The sequence below is a fragment of the Salvelinus alpinus genome, chromosome 27 (assembly GCF_045679555.1).
Source record: "Salvelinus alpinus chromosome 27, SLU_Salpinus.1, whole genome shotgun sequence".
In the NCBI taxonomy this organism is placed as follows: Eukaryota; Metazoa; Chordata; class Actinopteri; order Salmoniformes; family Salmonidae; genus Salvelinus; species Salvelinus alpinus.
In genome coordinates, this window is record NC_092112.1 from 27,573,059 (window position 1) to 27,598,748 (window position 25,690).

The 25,690-nt window shown below is 42.7% G+C and overlaps 1 protein-coding gene across 1 annotated transcript in view; it reads right to left on the minus strand.

The window, feature by feature from the left end:
• Positions 1–1,600: 1,600 nt before the first annotated feature.
• Positions 1,601–25,690, minus strand: part of slc35f1 (solute carrier family 35 member F1) — a 155,620-nt gene continuing 131,530 nt past the window's right edge. Inside the window, exons 7-8 of the mRNA XM_071370071.1 lie at positions 23,720–23,874; positions 1,601–3,282 (exon numbers count right to left, since the gene is read on the minus strand). Of these exons, the coding sequence (XP_071226172.1) occupies positions 3,058–3,282; positions 23,720–23,874 (380 nt within the window). The 3' untranslated portion in view covers positions 1,601–3,057. The remainder of the gene's footprint in view (positions 3,283–23,719; positions 23,875–25,690) is intronic.

The window sequence follows — 25,690 nt, forward strand, 5'->3', positions numbered from 1 at the left end:
AATTAGCCTATCAGAAGCTTCTAAAGCCATGACATAATTTTCTGAAATGTTCCAAGCTGTTTAAAGGCAGTCAACTTAGTGTATGTAAACTTCTGACCCACTGGAATTATGATTAAGTGAAATAATCTGTCTAAACAATTGTTGGAAAAATGACTTGTGTCATGCACAAAGTAGATGTTCTAACCGACTTGCCAAAACTATAGTTTGTTAACAAGAAATTTGTGGAGTGGTTGAAAATAGAGTTTAATTTTCTCCAACCTAGTGTATGTAAACTTCCGACTTCAACTGTAAATGCTTCACAGAGTTCAAGTAACAGACACATCTCAACATCAACTGTTCAGAGGAGGCTGCGTGAACCAGGTCTTCATGGTCGAATTACTGCAGAAACCACTACTAAAGGACACCAATAAGAAGAGGCTTGCTTGGTCCAAGAAACACGAGAAATGGACATTAGACCGGTGGAAATCTGGTTCAAACCAGCGTGTCTTTGTGAGATGCAGAGTAGGTGAAGGGATGATCTCCGCATCTGGGGTTCCCATTGTGAAGCATGGAGAAGGAGGTGTGATGGTGTGGGGGTGCTTTGCTGGTGACACTGTCAGTGATTTATTTAGAATTCAAGGCATACTTAGCAGCTTGGCTACCACAGCATTCCGCAGCGATACGCCATCCCATCTGATTGGCGCTTAGTGGGACTATCATTTGTTTTTCAACAGGAGAATGAACCAAAACACACCTCCAAGCTGTGTAAGGGCTATTTTACCAAGGATAGTGATGGAGTGCTACATCAGATTGCCTCCACAATCACCTGACCTCAACCCAATTGAGATGGCTTGGGATGAGTTGGACCGCAGAGTGAAGGAAAAGCAGCCAACAAGTTCTCTAACAAGTGCTGATATGTGGGAACTCCTTCCTCATGAAGCTAGTTGAGAGAATGCCAAGTGTGTGCAAAGCTGTCATCAAGGCAAAGTGTGGCTACTTTGAAGAATCTAAAATCTAAAATATATTTTGATTTGTTTAACACTTGTTTTTTACTACATGATTCCATGTGTTATTTCATAGTTTTGATGTCTTCACTATTATTCTCCAATGTAGAAAATAGTAAAAATATAGAAAAAACCTTGAATGAGTAGGTGCCCAAACTTTTGACTGGTACTGTATATAAAAAAATATTGCAATCTGAATTCCCTATGACCAAAGCGCATTTGCTCGTACTGCCAAAATGAATGTTACAATGTTCTACATACTGTATTCCAGAATATAATCAAAATGAATGTTACAATGTTCTACATACTGTATTCCAGAATATAATCAAAATGAACAACTAAATGAACAGTTGACTTTCAACATGACCTGCTCTTCTGCTGTTTTAGTTGTGGACCTGCACAGTGATGAGCTTCATCGTGAATTGTGGATATCTGTATCTGTCCAACCATTCACTCAACAATATTCAGTTGCAAATAGTGCTCATGTTTCTGTGTTTCTTTGCGCGAATCTTCACCGAAACCCCAAATTGCTATGAAAATACTTTGACAAATTTTGTGAGTGTTCCTGGTAACATGTTTTGAGTGGTGTGATTTTTCTTAAAACCGAATTCTCAGCGTTTCAGACAAAGATACTTTATTTTAGGTAACGTTTCTGACAGCAAGTGCTCCAATACACCAAAATCAAATATAATACAATAAACAGGGAAAAATAATACTTTGAAAGAAATCTGTTCCAAATAATTTCATTAATGTGCTTTGGATAAAATCCAGCAGGGAATAAAAAGCAACACACTTAAAATACAGTCCAACAGCTGGACAATCAATAAAAGAGAACAGCACAATTCTGGAATGACAAGTGCATTGTAATCATCACATTTTTACAATCAGTTCTTATTTTTCTATCAACTAGAGTTCAGTGTACAGTACATATGAACAATGAACCAAATGTACAATAATCACTTCACTCCATTAGCAATCCTGATATATTTGTCTTTATACCCATTTGCCTCAAGAGATAATGGTTCCAACATGGAAAGTTGTCATATCTGTGGGTAAGTAGTTGTAAGGTCAGACTAAATGTACTGCAGAGAAGCAATCCACAGTGTTCTAAGTATAGTTTATTTAAGCAATTTTATTTATATTTTTTATTTAACTAGGCAAGTCAGTTAAGAACAAAGTCTTATTTACAATGACGGCCTACCCCAGCCAAACCCTAACCCGGACAACGCTGGGCTAATTGTGCGCCACCCTATGCAATAAGGCACAAGGAGGTATGGTATATGGCCAATATACTATGGCTAAGGACTGTTCGTAAGCGCGACACAACGCGGAGTGCCTGGATACAGCCCTTAGCCATGGTATATTGGCCATATACCACAAACCCCCGAGGTGCCTTATTGCGATTATAAACTGGTTACTAACATAATTAGAGCAGTAAAAATAAACGTTTTGTCATACCCGTGGTATATGGTCTGATATACCACGGCTGTCAGCCAAATCAGCATTCAGGGCTCGAATCACCCAGTCTATAAATGAATATAACTGGAGGGGCTGCATCAGTATCCAATGTCCTCAGACAATGCTGGACAGGGAAGGGGCCATTTATAATGTGCAGCTCTAACACACAACAGTAATACATAGTAAGGCACTGACTCATGTTAAGTCTGTGTATTACTTTATCGTACCTCTGAACACGATACTTTAACGGGGTAGTTTTACAAAAAGAGATCGATTTGAAGGAACAATTAAACACTGAAATAACCCACAGCGCAAACTCAAAGCTTAAAATGCAATAACGTTTTGTGCTCATGTAAAAGAGGAAACAGTCACAATTGAGCATTTACACAAGTCTTAAGCACAAAACCTTCTAAACATGTCAAATGTACAGTACGAGGGAACGTGATGGGGTAACAGTATATTTCTATACATGAAACAAATCTTCAAAATCAGAAATAGCCACTGCTATCTATTCACAGTTTGCGATCACAGTGTACTTTTGCGTGTTTGCTACATGTTTTCGATCATTTTTTAAATCATTCAGTGATCCTTCTTTCTGTACAGAATCTGGGGACTCTCAGGCCACCCTGATGCGAGGCTCCTCCTCTATCTCCTGCCTTAGGCTGGTATAGGTCACCGAGGGTTCCAGGGGCCCCAGAGTGGGCGTGTCCGTGATGGGGTGGCCGGCGTTGCGGAAATGCTTGTAGACGCGCGGGTCCTGTGCCACGTAGGTGGAGGAGGAGGTGTAGAACACCAGACCCAGGATGATGATGACGAAGGACAGGAGGTAGAGCCCTGAAAACTGGAACAGACACACAAACACTCTCCGTAAACTAAGAAATAGTGAAATATCTCTGTCTGATGAGATGTAACACAGAGGGCATTGTAATAGCAGACCAAGCAGAGTTTCCAAGAGGCTGCCTTGTGGGCGACTCATGGCACAATTCTAGAATGCATTCTCCAAATGCATCAAGTTGAAGCAGTGAGTTTGCATAGTGATGACTATGTCTAGAAACTGAAGTTAGGAAATAGGAAAGTAATGAAATGCACGAGCAAATGCTCAAATGTAATGAGCATTTTTAGAACAGAATGTTACATTTGTCTTTCTATTTTTAGTGAACATCTATTACGAGTCACACTGACGTCACATCCTTGGCAAAGCGGGAACCTATCATGTGACAAGTTAAAAACTAGAATCCCGAAAGACAGGGTGATAATCAAAATCAAATCCAATTGTATTGGTCACATGCGCCGAATACAACAGGTGTAGACTCTACAGTGAAACGCTTACTTACGAGATCTTTCCAACAATTCAGAGTTCAAAAGTTCAAAAAAATAAAATAAAAACAATTAGCAAAAGGGGAAAAAAAGGAAATAGTAACACAATAACAATAAGGAGGCTATATACAAGGAGTACCAGTATCCAGTCAATGTGCAGGGGTACGAGGTAATACCATCTTGTGATTGAGTTGATTGAATGAGGACAAACGACCATATTTCAAAACAGCCATTTTTTGAGAGAGATACACGGTAAAAATGTCTTCCTCGACAGGATTGATGGGGTAAATAAACATAAATGTTTTTTCTGCGCTAAGTATGAGAGTAAAACAGATATTCTGGAATTATCCCTGTTATGATACATACAAAACCAAGCAATATGCTACAAACATGGCTTCACAGACATGGATTTACAGACAAACATGGGTATTGACCCTAGAACTTGTGAGAGACGGAAAGTGTCACTCAAGTACCAACCAGTCATGTGTGTTGACACAGCAAATAGGAAAATATAGGCCAAATGCACACAGTACATCTAAGAATGTAAAGGGCGAAGCTCCAATGAGAATGTTACATTACTCAGTCTGCATGTCAATTGAGCTTTATGTGATTCATACGTTCTATTCACACACATCAGTATGATAACACGACACATCAGGTCATAGTACAGTGTCCCAATGAGAATTAGTGGCACAAGCTCAAAACAGGCCCCTGACGGTGTGTTCTGATTGGTGTATTGAAGGGGGCTGTTGTTGAAATCAACTAATAACTCAACTGTAACTTTGAACGGGCAATGTTTTGAGGTATTATAATGAGACATGGTCTACCGTAGTAGTCTCCTTGATTATATGCCACTCACTCTGTGGACTGTTGCAAGGGTACTCAAATACTAGCCTTGAAGTTTGCACCACAGTACAGCTGGTTCTCTTGACTTTTTCCTTGGAAGTGAATTGATTGATTACTGGTAATGTATTGTAACTTCTAATGTAATGATTGACCAATGATTCTATTGGCCTGTTTCCCAGGTCTAAATCCCTGATTAGAGATTAAAGTTAGAGCTACTGTAAGATTGCTGCAGGGCAATAATAAACAATAGTATGACGCCACATCCTAAATCTAAAACTTCCCAGCTGTAAACATTATTTGTTTAAAATCATAAGAAGAACCTGCTAACATCAAAAGGTAACGCACTGGTTGACATTTAAAATCCAATGCCACTGGGATAACAGGAGTCTGTGTTTTGCTGCAATTTAGGCTGAGTTTTATGTTTGGCCCCTGGGGGTGGATATGGGGCCTTCTTAAATATGCTAAGAGGCTGAGCCTCATGGAAGTAGCATGAATAACATCTCCAGTGCCTCTGGTCATAACAGCCTCGTTATCACTATCAGTCTTCTTATCTCAAAACAAACATATTATGTATTATTAAACGTCTGTTTAAGATTTGCAGGCTTTTGAGTTGTAAGATGGTTTTTGGCACACAGACCACTGCAGAGATACAGAACAGACATACAGTAGATTCCTTTCCTCTCAGGACACAAAAGCAGGGTGCCGAAGTAGGCACAATGTCAGTCTCCAGTGCCTGGGCGTTCATGATGCCCATGTCGGTCCCCTATCACTGGGCAGCGTGCAGTGGGTGGCATCTCCTCCCCTGGGTTAACACGATTACCATACCGTTACCAAATTACACATGTCCCTGGGTGCTGAAGCTAGCTGCCATCATGGACGTGGGACGGCAGGGATGTTGTAAGACGGAGCAGGGAGACATGGTGTTATGGGATGTTAATTATTTCTGCTCCCCTTATTGGTGGGCTGAGCTACAGGTGGACACCCTCTGAGACTGTGTCTCTGTGACTGTCTATCTGACAATGTCCTAGCTGTAGCAGAGGCAGGCCATGCAGAGAGAGAGAGATGGAAAGAGATGCAGAGAGAGAAATACTGAGTGAGTGAGGGAGGGAGAGAGGAGCGAGAGAGACAAGCAGGGAGAGAGGGGAGAGAGAGACAAGCAGGGAGAGAGGAGCAAGAGAGAAGCAGGGAGAGAGGAGCAAGAGACACAAGCAGGGAGAGAGGAGCGAGAGAAGGAGCGAGAGAAGCAGGGAGAGAGGAGAGAGAAGCAGGGAGAGAGAAGCAGAGAGAAGAGAGGAGAGAGAGAAGCAGAGAGAGGAGAGAGAGAAGCAGGGAGAGAGAAGCAGGGAGAGAGGAGCGAGAGAAGGAGCGAGATAAGGAGCGAGAGAAGCAGGGAGAGAGGAGGGAAAGGAGTTCGAGAAGCAGGGAGAGAGAAGCAGAAAGAGGAGAGAGAAGCAGGGAGAGAGGAGAGAGAGAAGCAGGGAGAGAGGAGAGAGAGAGAAGCAGGGAGAGAGGAGAGAGAGAAGCAGGGAGAGTAGAGAGAGAGAAGCAGGGAGAGTGAGGGAGCCCTCTACTCTCTCACGCCACCGCCGCTCGGTGGATGTGTTCCAAGCTTTTGAGGAATGTGTATTAATTAGTAAAGCCCATGCAGGTTTTATTAAGCCTCTCTGTTGCCGTTGGCCTGAAGATGTCTAGATGTGCCTTATGCTGCAGCAATACGGAGCAATCGGTCCGGTGACCAGAAAATAAAACAACTAGAAAAGATAGTCAAAGTACAGTCAATCAAGGAACAAAACAGTTTCTGTCTCGGCACACTAACAGGACTACACAGAGAACATATCAACAATAAAGCTTGAATTTTGACCATGCATTTACAGAAACAACACAAAATACCTGCAGGTAACACCAACATAAACTGTCTTAATAGGGCATTGGGCCACCACAATCCGCCAGAACAGCTTCAATGTGCCTTGGCATAGATTCTACAAGTGTTAGGAACTCTATTGTAGGGATGTGACACCATTCTTCCACGAGAAATTCCATAATTTGGTGTTTTGTTGAGGGTGGAAAACGCCGTCTCAGGCATCACTCGAGAATCTCCCATATGTTTTCAATTGGGTTGAGATCTGGTGACTGAGACACACACACACACACCTTTAAACCCCCTATGCTCATTTGAGACCTACAGTATCTTTCAAAGTCACTGAGATCTCTTCTTCTAGCCATGGTAGCCAAAATAATGGGCAACTGGGCAATTTATACATGACCCTAAGCATGATGAGGATGTTAATTGCTTAATTAACTCCAGAACCACAACTGCTTTCAATATACAGAACTTTGTAATCCTCACTTACAAACATTTACTAGCATACCACCGTCCACATCGATGGGGCTGTAGTGGAGCGGGTCGAGAGCTTCAAGTTCCTCGGTGTCCACATCACTAAGGAACTAACATGGTCCACACACACAGTTGTGAAGAGGGCACGACCGTGCCTCTTCCCCCTCAGGAAGCTGAAAAGATTTGGCACGGGCCCTCAGATCCTCAACAAGTTCAACAGCTGCACCATTGAGAGCATCTTGAACGGCTGCATCACCGCTCGGTACGGCAACTGCAAGGCATTTTTCAAAGACTCCAGCCACCTAAATCATAGACTGTTCTCTCTGCTACCTTTGCACCAAGTCTGGAACCAGCGGACCCTGAACAGCTTCTACACCCAAGCCATAAGACTGCACAACAAGACTGCTAAATAGCTAATCAAATGGCTAACCGCTCCTGCTACGGTCTATTATATATCCTGTTGCCTAGTCACTTTAATCCTACCTACAGTATATGTACATAGCTACCTCATTTACCTAGCACACATGCATATCGACTCAGTACTGGTACTTTCTGTATATAGCCATGTTATTTTTACTCGTCATTGTTATTCGTTATTCACTGTGTATTTATTCCTCGTGTCACTATTTCTAATTGATTTTTTAAATCATCTTTCACTGTGCATTGAAAAGAATTCCGTAAGTAAGCATTTCACTGTTAGTCTACACCTGTTTACGAAGTATGTGACAAATACAACTGTATTTTAACATTTGATTTGATTCTTTACTCAATGTTTCCTTTTATTTTTTGGCAGTTACCTGTACATCACATAACACATGAATGTCACATGGATATCACAGTCACAGGGATAAAGGGATTACAAAATAAATACTGGGCATATATGAAACTTCGCATTTCGTCCCACTGAGATATGAATCATTGACCTGACAACCAGGTATTCTCTCTCTCTGGAGGCACATACACAAGCCCCTATTGTAGAGCTGCAATACCTCACACGCAGTGTTTCAATTTAGCGTTTGCTAAAGTAAACACTCCTGAGAGCAATATCAATGTAGAACACGGGAAACAAATTAGGCAGATAGCTCTGTCAAGAAGACTTTTATTAACATGTGGAGTAATGGGCCGAAAAAGTGCTATTGCAGCGAGGGAGAACATATGAGAGGAAAAAGCAATAACTGGGAAACTGAGAGGAATACATTCTACTTAGCATGGTGACATCTCCACATACTCATTTACATTCTCTACAGGAGCCATGGCTAGAGCCCTGCAAACCGTGATAGAATGTCAGCCGCCTCAGAAGGAGACTTTCACCACCACTGTTCCTAATCTACTGTAGGAAAACCTTTGAGGAGAATGAAAATGTAGCCGTTTTCTTTTAAGCAGATGGTGTGCTATGGCTTGTTGCTCTGTTCTGATTAGATTCCTATCAGGTCCTGGTTTCCTTCTACTGTGGTCACGGCAGGTAGAGAAAGCATTACATTACATCAGCTACAGCTCATTTGAATGAGCTATAATGGCGCCGGAGAGGATGGCTGCCGTTTCATCGGCTCTTAACCAACCATACTATTTTGTTTGTTTTTTCGCTTTTTTTTTTACAAGCTAAATGCACGTATATCCTACCAACGGGACATTAAAAACTGTAATATCTTATGTTTCACCGAGTCGTGGCTGAACGACGACATGATTAACATACAGCTGGTGGGTTCCACACTGCATTGGCAGGATAGAACAGCAGCCTCTGGTAAGACTAGGGATGGTGGTCTATGTATATTTATAAACAACTGCTGGTGCACAATATCTAAGGAAGTCTCAAGGTTTTGCTCGCCTGAGGTAGAGTATCTCATGATAAGCTGTAGACCACACTATATACCTAGAGAGTTTTCATCTGTATTTTCGTAGCTGTCTACATACCACCACAGTGGCCGGGGACTTTAATGCAGGAAAATTTAATTCTGTTTTAACTCATTTATATCAGCATGTTAAACGTGCAACCAGAGGGAAAACAAAACTCAAGATCTCCTTTACTCCACATACAGAGACGCGTAAAAAAGCTCTACCTCACCCTCCATTTGGCAAATCTGACCATAATTCTATCCCCCTGATTCCTGCTTACAAGCAAAAATTAAAGCAGGAAGCACCAGTGACTCGGTCAATAAAAAAGTGGTCAGATGAAGCAGATGCTAAGCTACAGGACTGTTTTTCTAGCACAAACTGGAATATGTTCCGGGATTCTTCCGATGGCATTGAGGTGTACACCACATTGTCACTGGCTTCATCAATAAGTGGATCGATGGCTTCGTCCCCACAGTGACTGTACGTACATACCCCAACCAGAAGCCATGGATTACAGGCAACATCCGCACTGAGCTAAAGGGTAGAGCTGCTGCTTTCAATCCGGAAGCGTATAAGATATCCTGCTATGCCCTCCGACGAACCATCAAACAGACAATGCATCAATACAGGACTAAGATCGAATCATACTACACCGGCTCCGACGCTCGTCAGATTTGGCAGGGATTGCAAACTATTACAGACTACAAAGGGAAGCACAGCAGAGAGCTGCCCAGTGACACAAGCCTACCAGACAAGCTAAATTACTTCTATGATCGCTTCAAGGCAAGTAACACAGAAACATGCATGAGAGCACCAGGTGTTCCGGACGACTGTGTGATCACGCTCTCCGCAGCCGATGTGAGTAAGACCTTTAAACAGGTCAACATTCACAAGGCCGCAGGGCCAGACGGATTACCAGGACATGTACTCTGAGCATGCGCTGACCAACTGGCAAGTGTCTTCACTGACCTTTTACAACCTTTCCTTGTCTTAGTCTGTAATACCAACATGTTTCAAGCAGACCACCATAGTCTCTGTGCCCAAGAACATTAAGGTAACCTGCCTAAATGACTACCGACCCGTAGCACTCACGTCTGTAGCCATGAAGTGCATTGAAAGGCTGGTCATGGCTCACATCAACACCATTATCCCAGAAACCTTAGACCCACTCCAACTTGCATACCACCCCAACAGATCCACAGATGACGCAATCTCTATTGCACCCCACACTGCCCTTTCACACCTGAACAAAAGGAACACTTATGTGAGAATGCTATTTATTGACTACAGTTTAGCGTTCAACACCATAGTACCCTGGCCATGTGGTGCCAGAACAAATCAAATCAAATGTATTTATATAGCCCTTCTTACATCAGCTGATATCTCAAAGTGCTGTACAGAAACCCAGCCTAAAACCCCAAACAGCAAGTAATGCAGGTGTAGAAGCACGATGGCTAGGAAAAACTTCCTAGAAAGGCCAAAATCTAGGAAGAAACCTAGAGAGGAATAACCTCTCCCTCAACGTGATCAAGATTAAGGAGACGATTGTGGACTACAGGAAAAGGAGGACCGAGCATGCCCCCATTCTTATCAACAGGGCTTTAGTGGAGCAGGTTGAGAGCTTCAAGTTCCTTGGTGTCCACATCACCAACAAACTAACATGGTCCAAGCACACCAAGAGAGTCGTGAATCATGACAAAGAAGAGGGCACGACAAAACCTATTCCCCGTCAGGAAACTGAAAAGATTTGGAATGGGTCCTCAGATCCTCAAAAGGTTCTACAGCTGCACCATCGAGAGCATCCTGACCGGTTGCGTCACTGCCTGGTATGGTAACTGCTCGGCCTCCGAGCGCAAGGCACTACAGAAGGTAGTGCGTATGGCCCAGTACATCACTGGGGCCAAGCTTCCTGCCATCCAGGACCTCTATACCAGGCGGTGTCAGAGGAAGAGCCAAAAAATTGTCAAAGATTCCAGCCACCCTAGTCATAGACTGTTCCTCTCTGCTACCGCACGTCAAGCGGTACCGGAGCACCAAGTCTAGGTCCAAGAGGCTTCTAAACAGCTTCTGCCCCCAAGCCATAAGACTCCTGAACATCTAGTCAAATGGCTACCCAGACTACTTGGATTGCCCTCTTTTACGCTGCTGCTACTCTCTGTTATTATCTATGCATAAGTCACTTTACTAACTCTACCCACATGTATATATTACCTAAATTACCTTGACTAACCGGTGCCACCTCACATTGACTCGGTACCGATACACCCCTGTATATAGCCTCACTATTGTTATTTTACTGCTGCTCTTTAATTATTTGTTACTTTATTTATATTTTCTTTGGTATTTTTCTTAAAACTGCATTGTTGGTTAAGGGCTTGTAAGTAAGTTAGCACTGCATGCTTAGTATTAGGACTTTGTCATGATTGATGATTTTAACCCAAGACAAATCACTGATCACTAAGGAAAGATAATTTAAGCTGTGGGGTTTGTACTATTGATGTGATTTGTTCTGAGGACAAACATAGCTTTTCTAAAAGTAATTCCAGGATACCACTATCATTTCAACATTGGACAGCATGCGCTACTGAGAATGGTATTGTAAGCACATGTACCATAAAGTACATACTGTGTTGTGAACTGCAGACACAGCCATTCAGATGCATTCCTCATGCTGGTCTGGTTGGAGACAAAGAGTACAGTTGTAGTAATAGTGGTCAGGGTGCTAAGAACGAGTACAAAGTCAACAACTTCCCTGTTCCCTCACCTTTCCTAGCAGTCGATTTAAAACTACAGCATTGGTAAACTAACCAACCATTAGATAGTATAGCTGTTGTTAATATCTGGGAGGAGAATGATATGGCATATTCATTCAACGTGGCTCAGCTAAACGCTGCAAAGGTTTTAGCCAAAATACCAGCCAAGGCATTGTGAAAGATCTTATTTTAGAATATTCCATCAATACTAAAACTAATTAATATTAGTTTTGCTATTAATATTAATTCATCCGCAACTGTCAATAAAAGTACACAACTCCCTGCATCTCCCCTTAGGAGTTCAAAAGCAATTAGTTCTAGTGAGGAAAATAAATGTTTGTGTTGTTCCTAGGCAGTGGCGACCCATCATTCAGGGCAGGTGGGACAGAACTGTTTTGAGCCCCCCCTGTTCAGCAAAAAATTTAATGTTATTTTGGCATTCATTCGTGTCACTTCAATTTGCAAATATTTGCAAATAAATACAAATAAATCCTTGAGTTAATAAAGCTGCATACAAACATGGTCTCTTTCTTGAGTAAGGTAGTTCCAAAATGCAGGTGTGTCAGCCTAGCTCAGGGCTTTCTGTGGTGGTGGCGCAGCCAGCGAAAATACAGAGCATAAGCGTTGGTAATCTTCTCTAGTTGTGCCGTGATCTGCTCAGTGTTCTGTCACTCATGGTGACACTACGTCACCGCAAAATGTACAGGGAGAGCTAGGCAGTTCAAGCCCCATTGGGTGCTGCCATATATTTACATTAGAAGTATCGGCCACAGATACAATTACATCAAATCATGTTATATCTACCGTAGCTTTGATTGGACTGATCATGTCAATATCATACTTTCAAAGTATTTCATACTTTCAAAGCAAGCTAGCTGACTAGACAAGCAGTCATCATCATGGATCATATCAACAATATACTTGCAAATCCTTTTCAATCCTTGAAGGTACCATACATCCAGAGAATGCCAGACCTTGATGACAAAGATTTATGACGAAGTTTGCCCACAAGACGGACTGCCGAGCCACCTTCCTGTTCAAGTGAACACAGCACAACAGTGAGTCTAAAAATATGTCTTGTATGCTGCTGCATAAATGATGTAATATGCCAGGGAGATACAGTGCATTCAGAAAGTATTCAGACCCCTTACCTTTTTCCACATTTTGCTACATTACTGCCTTATTCTCAAACGGATTAAATAAAAAATGTTCCTCAATCTACACACACATGAAAAAGCGAAAACAGCTTTCAAGAAACTATTCAGACCCTTTGCTTTGAGACTCGAAAGTGAGCTCAGGTGTATCCTGTTTCCATTGGTCATCCTTGTTTCTACAACTTGATTGGACTCCACCTGTGGTAAATTCAATTGATTGGACATTATTTGGAAAGGCACACACCTGTCTATATAAGGTCCCACAGTTGACAGTGGATTTCAGAGAAAAAAACCAAGCCATGAGGTCGAAGGAATTGTCCGTAGAGCTCCAAGACAGGATTGTGTCGAGGCACAGCTCTGTGAAAGGGTACCAAAAAATGTCTGAGGCACTGAAGGTCCTCAAGAACACAGTGGCCTCCATCATTCTTAAATTGAAGAAGTTTGTAATTACCAAGACTCTTCCTGGAGCTGGCCGTCCGGCCAAACTGAGCAATCGGGGGAGAAGAGAAGGGCCTTGGTCAGGGAGGTGACCAAGAACCCAATGGTCTCGTTGACAGAGCTCCAGAGTTCCTCTGTGGAGATTGGATAACCTTCCAGAAGGACAACAATCTCTGCAGCACTCCACCAATCAGGCCTTTATGGTGGAGTGGCCAGACGAAAGCCACTCCTCAGTAAAAGGCCCATGACAGCCCGCTTGGAGTTTGCCAAAAGGCACCTAAAGACACTCACACCATGAGGAAAGAGATTATCTGGTCTGATGAAACCAAGATTGTACTCTTTGGCCTGAATGCCAAGCGTCATGTCTGGAGGAAACCTGGCACCATCCCTAAAGTGAAGCATGGTAGTGGCAGCATGTGGGGATGTTTTTCAGCGGCAGGGACTGGGAGACTAGTCAGGATCGAGGGAAAGATGAACGGAGCAAAGTACAGAGAGATCCTTGATGAAAACCTGCTCCAGAGCGCTCAGGACCTCAGACTGGGGCGAAGGTTCATCTTCCAACAGCACAACGACCCTAAGCACACAGCCAAGACAATGCAGGGGTGTCTTCTGAATGTCCTTGAATGTCCTTGAGTGACCCAGCCAGAGCCCGGACTTGAACCCGATCAAACATATCTGGAGAGACCTGAAAATAGCTATGCAGCGACACACCCCATCCAACCTGACAGAGCTTGAGAGGATCTGCAGAGAAGAATGTGAGAAACTCCCCAAAGACATGTGTGCCAAGCTTGTAGCGTCAAACCCAAGAAGACTCGAGGCTGTAATGGCAACTAAAAGTGTGTCAACAAAGTACTAAGTAAAGGGTCTGAATACTTATGTAAATGTAACATTTCTATTTTGTTCTTTGTAAAAATGCAAAAATGTAAGCCTAAGAATTTGGTCCCTCTCCCCCTAAGAACTTAGCCTACTCTTCTGTAAAAAATAAAAGTAACAAATAATTAAAGAGCTGCAGTAAAATAACAATAGCAAGGCTATATACAGAGGTTACTGGTACAGAGTCAATGTGCAGGGGGCACCGGTTAGTCGAGGTGATTGGGGGGGGCAATACAAATAGTCTGGGTAGCCATTCTATTAGCTGTTCAGCAGTCTTATGGCTTGAGGGTAGAAGCTGTTAACTTCTTGACGCTAGGGGTCAGATACAGTGGGGCAAAAAAGTATTTAGTCAGCCACCAATTGTGCAAGTTCTCCCACTTAAAAATATGAGAGAGGCCTGTAATTTTTATCATAGGTACACTTCAACTATGACAGACAAAATTAGAAAACAAAATCCAGAAAATCACATTGTAGGATTTTTTATGAATTTATTTGCAAATTATGGTGGAAAATAAGTATTTGGTCACCTACAAACAAGCAAGATTTCTGGCTCTCACAGACCTGTAACTTCTTCTTTAAGAGGCTCCTCTGTCCTCCACTCGTTACCTGTATTAATGGCACCTGTTTGAACTTGTTATCAGTATAAAAGACACCTGTCCACAACCTCAAATAGTCACACTCCAAACTCCACTATGGCCAAGACCAAAGAGCTGTCAAAGGACACCAGAAACAAAATTGTAGACCTGCACGAGGCTGGGAAGACTGAATCTGCAATAGGTAAGCAGCTTGGTTTGAAGAAATCAACTGTGGGAGCAATTATTAGGAAATGGAAGACATACAAGACCACTGATAATCTCCCTCGATCTGGGGCTCCACGCAAGATCTCACCCCGTGGGGTCAAAATGATCACAAGAACGGTGAGCAAAAATCCCAGAACCACACGGGGGGACCTAGTAAATGACCTGCAGAGAGCTGGGACCAAAGTAACAAAGCCTACCATCAGTAACACACTACGCCGCCAGGGACTCAAATCCTGCAGTGCGAGACGTGTCCCTCTGCTTAAGCCAGTACATGTCCAGGCCCGTCTGAAGTTTGCTAGAGAGCATTTGGATGATCCAGAAGAAGATTGGGAGAATGTCATATGGTCAGATGAAACCAAAATAGAACTTTTTGGTAAAAACTCAACTCGTCGTGTTTGGAGGACAAAGAATGCTGAGTTGCATCCAAAGAACACCATACCTACTGTGAAGCATGGGGGTGGAAACATCATGCTTTGGGGCTGTTTTTCTGCAAAGGGACCAGGACGACTGATCCGTGTAAAGAAAAGAATGAATGGGGCCATGTATTGTGAGATTTTGAGTGAAAACCTCCTTCCATCAGCAAGGGCATTGAAGATGAAACGTGGCTGGGTCTTTCAGCATGACAATGATCCCAAACACACTGCCCGGGCAACGAAGGAGTGGCTTCGTAAGAAGCATTTCAAGGTCCTGGAGTGGCCTAGCCAGTCTCCAGATCTCAACCCCATAGAAAATCTTTGGAGGGAGTTGAAAGTCCGTGTTGCCCAGCAACAGCCCCAAAACATCACTGCTCTAGAGGAGATCTGCATGGAGGAATGGGCCAAAATACCAGCAACAGTGTGTGAAAACCTTGTGAAGACTTACAGAAAATGTTTGACCTCTGTCATTGCCAACAAAGGGTATATAACAAAGTATTGAGATAAACTTTTGTTATTGACCAAATACTTATTTTCCACCATAATTTGCAAATAAATTCATAAAAAATCCTACAATGTGATTTTCTGGATTTTCTTTTCTCATTTTGTCTGTCATAGTTGAAGTGTACCTATGATGAAAATTACAGGCCTCTCTCATCTTTTTAAGTGGGAGAACTTGCACAATTGGTGGCTGACTAAATACTTTTTTGCCCCACTGTATATATATATATATTTTTTAAACGTTCCCAAGGTAAACAGACCATTTCTCAGGTCCAGATCGTAGAATATGCATATAATTTACAGATTAGGATAGAAAACACTCCAAAGTTTCCAAAACTGTCAAAATATTGTCTGTGAGTATAACACAACTGATTCTGCAGGCGAAAACCTGAGAAAATATAACCCAGAAGTGATATTTTAAAAACAAAATCTGTGTTTCCTGGCCAGTCTTTCTTCCATTTAAAGGGGTATCAACCAGATTCATTTTCCAATGGCTTCCTCAGGCTGTGACCAGGCTTTAGACATAGTTTCAGGCTTTTATTTTGAAAAATGAACGAGATTTTTCAAAAGTAGTCAGGTGTTCTCTGAATTGTTCCTGCGTGCCAGAGGGGAGCTCTCCATTTTCCTTTTCTCTCTTATTGAATAGGTTACGGTCCGGTTGAAATATTATCGATTATGTTTGTTAAAAACAACCTGAGGATTGATTATAAAAACCATTTGACATGTTTCTACGACCATTACGGATACTTTTTGGAATTTTCGTCGAACGGAACGAGGCTGTAGTTTTCTCAACATAACGCGCAACCCAAATGGCGTTTTTTTTGTTATAAAAGTAATATTTATCGAACAAAAAGAACATTTGTTGTGTAACTGGGAGTCTCGTGAATGCAAACATCCGAAGATTATCAAAGGTAAGCGATTAATTTTATTGCTTTTCTGACTTTCGTGACCATGCTAATTTGGGGCTAGCTGTTGTAGCATTGATTGATACACTCACAAAAGCTTGGATTTCTTTCTCTGTAAAGCATGTTTTCAGAATCTGACATGATAGGTGGATTAACAACAAGCTAAACTGTGTTTTGGTATATTTCACTTGTGATTGCATGATTATAAATATTTTTAGTAAGATTTTTGAATTTGGCGCCCTGCAATTCAGCGGTTGTTTAGGGAAATTATCTCGTAATCGGGATCTGTGCGCAGAAAGGTTAAGAAGCCTTTTGGACCTAGACTTGGTGCTCCGGTACCGCTTGCCATGCGGTAGCAGAGAGAACAGTCTTTGACTAGGGTGGCTGGAGTCTTTGACAATTTTTTGCGCCTTCCTCTGACACCTCCTGGTATAGAGGTCCTGGATGGCAGGAAGCTTGGCCCCGGTGATGTACTGGGCCGTGCGCATTACCCTCTGTAGTGCCTTGTGGTCGGAGGCCGAGCAATTGCCATACCAGACAGCGATGCAACCAGTTAGGATGCTCTCAATGTTGCAGCTGTAGAACTTTTTGAGGATCTGAGGACCCATGCCAAATCTTTTCAGTATCCTGCGGGGGAATAGGTTTTGTCGTGCCCTCTTCACGACTGTCTTGGTGTACATATTTGTCCATCTTAGCTTAATTTCTTAATTGAAATTATGGCTTGCCTCTTATCCGTTCATCGTTCCCTTATGCCATAGTTTGTACATCTCAATTGTTATATTGCTTATATAGGTCTCTCTCATTAGTATCTTATTCATAATTTTAGGCAATGTTGGAATGATACATTCCATATTTTTTATTAATTTGTGTATTATAAATTAGCTCATGTGCCTTTCTTCACGAGGAGGGGATACTATAATGTTGATGGGTCTGTAACCATGGTTTTTTTCAACAAAAAGTTCAGTAGACCCATGTACACTGAACAAAATATAAATGCGACATGTAAAGTGTTGGTCCCATGTTTCATGAGCTGAAAAAAACAAAAACAATTGTCCATATGCACAAAAAGCTTATTTTTTCTAAAATGTTGTGTACCAATTTTTTTTACGTCGCTGTTAGTGAGAATTTCTCCTTTGCCAAGATAATCCACCCACCTGACAGGTGTGGCATATCAAGAAGCTGATTAAACAGCATGATCATTACACAGGCGCTCCATGTGCTGGGGACAATAAAAGGCCACTAAAATGTGCAGTTTTGTCACACAACACAATGCCACAAGTGTCAAGTTGAGGGAGTGTGCAATTGGCATGCTGACTGCAGGAATGTCCACCAGAGCCGTTTCCAGATTATTTTATGTTAATTTCTCTACTATAACCTCACTAGGGTAGGGGGCAGCCTTCGGAATTTTGGATGAAAAGCGTTCCCAAAGTAAACTGCCTGCTACTCAGGTCCAGAAGCTTGTATATGCATATAATTGGTAGATTTGGATAGAAAACATTCTAAAGTTTCCAAAACTGTTAAAATAATGTCTGTGAGTATAACAGAACTGATATGTGTCACGCCCTGACCTTAGAGAGCCTTTTTATTTCTCTATTTGGTTAGGCCAGGGTGTGATTTGGGTGGGCATTCTAGTTTTCTATTTCTTTGTTGGCCGGGTATGGTTCCCAATCAGAGGCAGCTGTCTATCGTTGTCTCTGATTGGGAATCATACTTAGGCAGCCTGTTTTCCATCCTAGTTTGTGGGATCTTGTTTTTGCACAGTAGCTGTTTAGCCCTGCAGAACTTTACGTTAGTTTATCCTTTGTTGTTTTTTTTGGTGTTCATCTAAATAAAGTAAGATGTACACTTTCCACGCTGTGCTTTGGTCTCATTCCGACGACGGACGTAACAGAAGATCCCACCACCAAGTGACCAAGCAGCGTGTCCAGGAGTGGAGGACATCCTGGACCTGGGAGGAGGTAATGGCAGGGGACAAGACCCTGCCATGGAAGCAGGCGGAGGCAGCGAGAGAGGAACGGCGACGAGACCAGGAATCAAGGACACGACGCAAGCACGAGAGGCAATCCCCCCAAAATTTGGGTGAACCAGAGCCAGGGGTGGGGTGAACCTGAGCCAGTCAGGGAGTCGAGTGAGGAGCTCGACGCAAGATTCCGGAGAGAGGTGCTGGCGTTGAGAGCGCTGCAGAGCGGGCGTGCTGAGGAGCGTGACATCAGTACGGTGTCATGTGCACCGGTTTCACGCATCTGGCCTCCGGTGTGCCTACCCAGTCCGGTGCGTCCTGTGTCTCCTCCGCGCACTCGCCCTGGGGTGTGTGTCACCGTTCAGGCACCATGTTATGCGGTTCTACGCACCGTGTCTCCAGTGCACCTTCACAGCCCAGTACATCCTATGCCTCCTCCCCTCACTCGCCCTGAGGTGCGTGTCATCAGCCCGGTGCCACCTGTACCGGTCCCACGCACCAGGCCTCCGGTGCGCCTCCACAGTCCAGAGCTTCCGGCGACAGTTCCCAGTCCAGAGCTTCCTGAGATGGTCCACAGTCCGGAACCTCCTGAGATGGTCCGCAGTCCGGAACTTCCGAGCCCTGGCTTCGCCTACATGTGGCCAGTCTTTAGGCATTGTTTCAGGCTTTTACTCTGAAAAATTAGGGAGATACAGCATTTTCAATGAGAGGACAGTGGAAATTACCAGACATGAGTCCAGCGCATGACCGGGAGTGCACCTTTCTTGTTTCTCCTTTTCTATTGAAGAAGCTATTGTCCGGTTGAAATATGATTGATTATTTATGACAAAAACAACCTGAGAGTTGATTTTAACCATCGTTTGACATGTTTCTACGAACTTTTCTGGTACTTTTTAGATTTTTCGTCTGTCTGTTGTGACCGCGCTTTGTTCCAATGGATTACTGAACTAAAACGCACCAACAAAACTGAGGTTTTTGGACATAAAGAGGAACATTATTGAACAAAACAAACATTTATTGTGTAACATGGAGTCTTCGGAGTGCAACCATATGAAGATCGTCAAAGGTAAGTGATACATTTTATCGCTATTTCTGACTTTTGTTACTCCTCTTGGCTGCTAACGGTTTGTAATGATTTGTCTGCTGGGGGCTGTTCTCAGACAATCGCATGGTTTGCTTTCTCCGTAAAGCCTTTTTGAAATCTGACACAGTGGTTGGATTAACAAGAAGTTTGTCTTTAATCTGGTGTATAACATTTGTATATTTTATGTAGGTTAATTATGAGAATTTCTGTTTTGTTGAGTTTCACGCTCTGCAATTTCACCGGATGTTGTTTGAGACAGTGAATTACTGAACAAAACGCGCTAACAAAACTGAGGTTTTTGGATATAAAGAGGGACTTGATCGAACAAAACGAAAATTTATTGGGTAACTGGGAGTTTTGTGAGTGTAACCATATGAAGACCATCAAAGGTAAGTGATTAATTTTATCGCTATGTCTGACGTTTGTAACTCGTCTACTTGGCTGGTTACTGTTTGTAATGATTTGTCTGCTGGGCGCTGTTCTCAGATAATCGCATGGTTTGCTTTCGCCGTAAAGTCTTTTTAAAATCTGACACCATGGTTGGATTAACAAGAAGTTCATCTTTAAAAAGATGTGTAACACTTGTATGTTTCATGAATTTTTATAATGAGGATTTCTGTTTTTGAACTTGGCGCTCTGCAATTTCACTGGATGTTGGCCAGGTGGGACGCAAGTGTCCCACACCCCCTAAAATGCCTCCAACGTAATTTTAGAGAATTTGGCAGTATGTCCAACCACCCTCACAACCAGACTACATGTAACCATGCCAGCCGAGGAGCTCCACATCCGGCTTCTTCACCTGCGGGATCGTCTGAGGCGATGCAGAGGAGTATTTCTGTCTGTAATAAATCCCTTTGTGGGGGAAAAAACTCATTCTGATTGGCTGGGACAGCTTTATGTAGGCCCTGACAGCTTATGGGCACCATTTCTCACCGTTATAGTGTAATTAATGTATTGTTTACTGTTGTGTTGTGGCTTTGCTGGCATGCATCTAAAAAAAAAAGGCAATTTCATTTGAACAAGTATTAATACTGACTGTCACGTGTGCACCCTCTCTGGCCTCTAGGTCACCAGGCTGCTCATTATGGCGCACACTTGTCACCTTTTTTACGCGCACCTGCGCGTCAGACTCACCTGGACTCCATCACTTCCCTGATTACCTTCCCTATATATGTCAATGTCTTTGGTTCCTTCCCCAGGTGTTAAAATTTCTGTTTCAGTTTCATGTCTGTGTGTTGTTCGTGTTTTGTATTATGTTGCGTTTATTTATTAAAACACTCACTCCCTGAACTTGCTTCCCGACTCTCAGTGCACCTCCTTACACTGACTCACTGCAGCTACAATAAGGACATCAGATGAGTATGAATCTGTGTTTCAATCAAATTCTGAAAACTGCTATGATTCATCTTTGAATAATGGCCATATACATTGGGTTAGTACAGTTGTCTCAGATGTTGAATGGAATGCTTTCTTCTCTACAAAGACTGGCTACCTTGAGATATTTACTCTTTCAGTGCAGCCAGGACAGACATATTGTCCAAAGTACAACTCAATCACTTTCTTATTCTTTGTAGATTGGTTCTGTCTGGTCTGTAATAGCTCTTGCCTTCAAAGCAGCACAGACATTGTAAAAATGCATCCAGAGGCCAAGACAATCTGAAGTTCACTTCTCTTTCGTCCCACAATAACTGCCTGCAGGGCCAGATTACCGAACAGGCACGCATGGCATGTGCCCCAGTGTCCATGACCTCCAGGGGGCCACCAACCCCCCCAGAATAAAAACATATTTTTAGGTCAGGGGCCCCCCAAATAGCATATTAACACGTTATAAGCAATAGCCAAATGTGTAGAATAACAGGAATTTAGCTATAAAACTGCCACATTTTCTCTCTGCCTTATGACAAAATGTGTAGAATAGCGTTATAAAATTGCTAATTTTTCTCTCTGGCCCATGGAAATATGTGTTGAAATGCAATGGATTACAGGTGCAGAAGAAGTCATCCATGCACAGTGGGTAGGGGAACATGTATTATAGAGAGGGATCACAATGGGCTGTTTGGGGTGGTGGTCTGCAGTAGACATGGCTATTTGTCAACGCAGGACCAACTTGAGGAAGCTTACAGAGAGAGGGAGGGGGGAGAGAGAAGGGAAAGCGAGACAAAAAAATAGAGACAGAGGTGTGAGACAGAAAAAGAGAGGGAGAGATTTGAAAAAAATACTGTGTATCTGTTCTCTCACGCTGCATGTCGCCACAAAGATAAAGTACAATGGGTGTGTGGACTGCTTATACTTCTCCATTGCACTGTCTGCTGCTGGCCCAACATAACATATATGACAAGGTAGAGAGAAGGCCTAATTATATTAGGAATGGTTTAAGCGTTAATTTCATGTACAGACCATAATGGATACTTCCTGAATTCTGCTACCACTCGTAGCATTTGGTAATAATCTCTCCAGCCTTTCTGAGCACGGCACAATGAAGCTGTTTTACCCAAAACATGGACAAGAATATAATTCATTATTCTCAGGGTCAGTAATACCCCATGGAATCCGGCATGGGGGCGAGCTAACACAAAGGAACTCACAACAGGTTTAAACTCCATTTGTACAATTAAAATGATCGGAGTGAATGATTTAGCGAAGTACACCACAGAACGTTCCATTGAATACTCCGTTTTCCTCTTGGATTGGTAACCTACATTAGACAATAGCCCACAAAACCTGTTTAATCACAACTTTCCCAATAAATTGCTAGAACAAAAAAAGCCTCTCCCTGCGATTTCATAGATAAATATTGCAAGGTCGACTCCCTCTTGTCTTACCCCTTCAGAGTGATGATACAACAACCTTTACCAACGTCATCTGCTCATCTCAGAGCTACCCTGGTCATGTCCAACTGTGTGAGTTGGCCACCCGATCAGCAGACTGCATCTCTTGAGTGTGATTGGGGCAAAGTGATTGTGGTGAGAATGGAAACGAGGCCCCTTAGTGACAGCACAAGGGCCTGATTAAAACAGCGGAGAGGGAACAGCCTTGAGCTGCTGAGAGTGCTAGCTACTATAGACCCTGCGCTCCACTTCACATTCTCCAATCACAGGCCAGGCTGGATACCGTGACACAGACCCCAGGGCTTAATGGCATTTCTGGGCTGAAGGAGGCTCTCTCACACCCCGCCATGCTCATTGTACTGTATTTATTCAGGGGATTGCCACCCGAAGGAGCACAGTAGAAATAAAAGCAGTGGTGGGTTTCCTTTGAAGAAAGGACCTTATTCATGTTGGTATCGGACTCCCTTCTAGGTTACTTACAGACCTAACATGGACATATACAGTAGTAACCTTAAAATAAAGTGTGATCTGCCAGCATTGTTGACTGCAATCTGCCAGCCATTGTCGATGGCATTATAAACCATGATTGACTTTGAAAAAGCTGCATTTTAAAAGGTAACAAAGACAGGGGTGACTAAGACATACCAGTAAAATATTAGCAATGCCCAAATTCCCTCTTCAATTAGAGTCAACAAGTTAAGGTTTGCTGGGGTGGGAGAGAGAATGCAGAGGTTTGCAGATGTGCAGTTACAAGATTACACGGCATAAAGTCATCCAATTTAATCTCTCTCTTTCTTTTGCAGCAGGCGGTAATCTGCACTACATGAGTCAAATCTGGGTAAGTGATTAGAGGGCTTTATTTATTGTAAAGCATGACTATTGGGCAGTGTTTGGTGGTCTAGCTGCTTTAACAGTAATGATTGTGGTCTGCGTGCTCGCCCACCCGCCCAGTCGGGACGGAGGAAGATGAATGCCCGCATGGTGTCTGTGGCCTGCAGAAATACAGCCTGCTCCGCTCCGAGGTAACTGAAGAGCCTTTCAGAGCAGCGTGAAAGCTGCGATCGATCACTAGCACGCAGCATGCAGGAAGAAAATGCCAAATAATAGGCAGAAAAACTAAAAGGCAATATGTGGAATAGGATTGTCTGAGGTAATAGCGATGTACAATCTCTTACAATCTGAATCATTATGATAGATGAAAGTGCTTAAGGATGAGGGCGTGTGTCTGTGGTACTCACCTTGTACTGGAACAGAAAGAGGCCGCAGAACAGGCTGTAGAGGTCAGCGGTCAGCAGAGAGAGATTGACCGACGTGGCGCTGGTTCTTCTAATGACCACGGGCATGAAGCTGTACAGGCCAAACATGCAGGCACTGAAGCCGATATACAACAACCCTGGTGAAAGACACACACACACACACACACACACACACACACACACACACACACACACACACACACACACACACACACACACACACACACACACACACACACACACACACACACACACACACACACACACACACGATGAGTGACAGAGCTGCAGGGGCAGACTGGACCTAATTAACAGCAGAGTGCTCCCCAGAATACCAACTAGCCAGCAAAAAAAATCATTCACCTGCCTGTCTATCAATGCTTATATAGGATAGTTTTCTTCTTGTGTCCATGTAAAGATAGAAGGACCTTGATGACAGAGTAGGGAAGGGCTCATCTTCTCCATTCATCAACACATTTGCCTATTACAGGTGGTGGATCTTAATTTGATCACCTTGTTGCAGGAGAACTTTCCAGGAGAACATTCCACTTTTCAGACTTGATTTTCACTTTTGAAAAATGTATCAAATGTCCATTACTTATAATCCACATTTCCTGTTGCTGCAAGATTATTTTCCTGCAGTAGCAAACTGACTCAAATGAATATCCTACATCTGTACATGTGCATTGATTTGTCCAATGACCTAATATTTTGTTGGATCCTGTGACATTCTTCCTGCACACCAAACTGATATAAATGGGAACATAGTCATGGCAGCATTTCCTCCTTCACCTTTAACCAAAAATGGTTCTTTAACCAAAAAAGGGAGAGGAGGATGCAAATATCATTAAATATATGCCATATAAGGTCACTGTAAAGTGGGCGACTGAGACAGAAAATCATGACATAATGATGGGCATTTCAGAGAGATAGTTGTCATGTAGGGACTAGGGACATTCTGATTATATTTTGTCATGCAGAAACACAGTAATGGGATTTAGTGTTACTATGAAATTAAATTACCTGCTCATCTAGTTTCAGGTTCATAAAAAAAAAAAAAAAAAAAAGGATTTATGAAGGACACGACTTTTACGGCCTCAGATTAAATGACAACACAGACAGATATTGGTAATTTGTCTCAAAACAAAACGTAAACAGCACTTATCTGGCAGATTCTGCTCTCAGAGATGTTATGAATGCTGCCAGGGCCATTTCCGTCTCCCTCATTCCACTAAAAGCAATCAGGATCCTATTCAATCGCTTTTCATTGTCATAGATACATTACATATCAGGGGAGTTGTCCTCAGGAGAGAAGGCAAAAATATCCACCTGCTTCTCTGCAGTGAGAAAGTACTGAAGGACAGCTGACAAGTGATAGGTGAAGAGTGGATACGTTCAAACACTGTTTAAATACAGTGTAAATCACCAATCCCAATTCATAGTAGTCTCTTCACTGCTCCAGTTCACTGCTCCAGTTCACTGCTCCAGTTATCGCTGAGCAACTATTTTCAATTACTCCCGTTACGGCCGGTATGTACTTCCAAAAAAGGTCTAAATAAAAATGTACAAGCATTTATAATACAGCATAAAATAAAACAAACAAATAAAACCCAGAATAAATTACTCATTACTGTCATGGATAGGTCAGAAGTCAACAACAGCACAATACATTGGCTTGCCGGAGAGTAATTTTTTCACAAGTACATTCCGTCCGTAACGGGAGAAAATGAAGATAGTTACTCAGTGAAACTCCATATTTGGTGAGTAATTAACGCATTTTGACATTATGATGCTTGCAGAGCTGTCTAAAGGGAGTTTGAATCATCATTTATAATGAGGCAGCACTCACCATGACAGTCCCAAGCCATTGCATATATCAGAATCTGACTACCGAAGATGTACTATGCAATATTAAAACCTCAAATATTGAAGATCTGAGCCCTACACTATAAA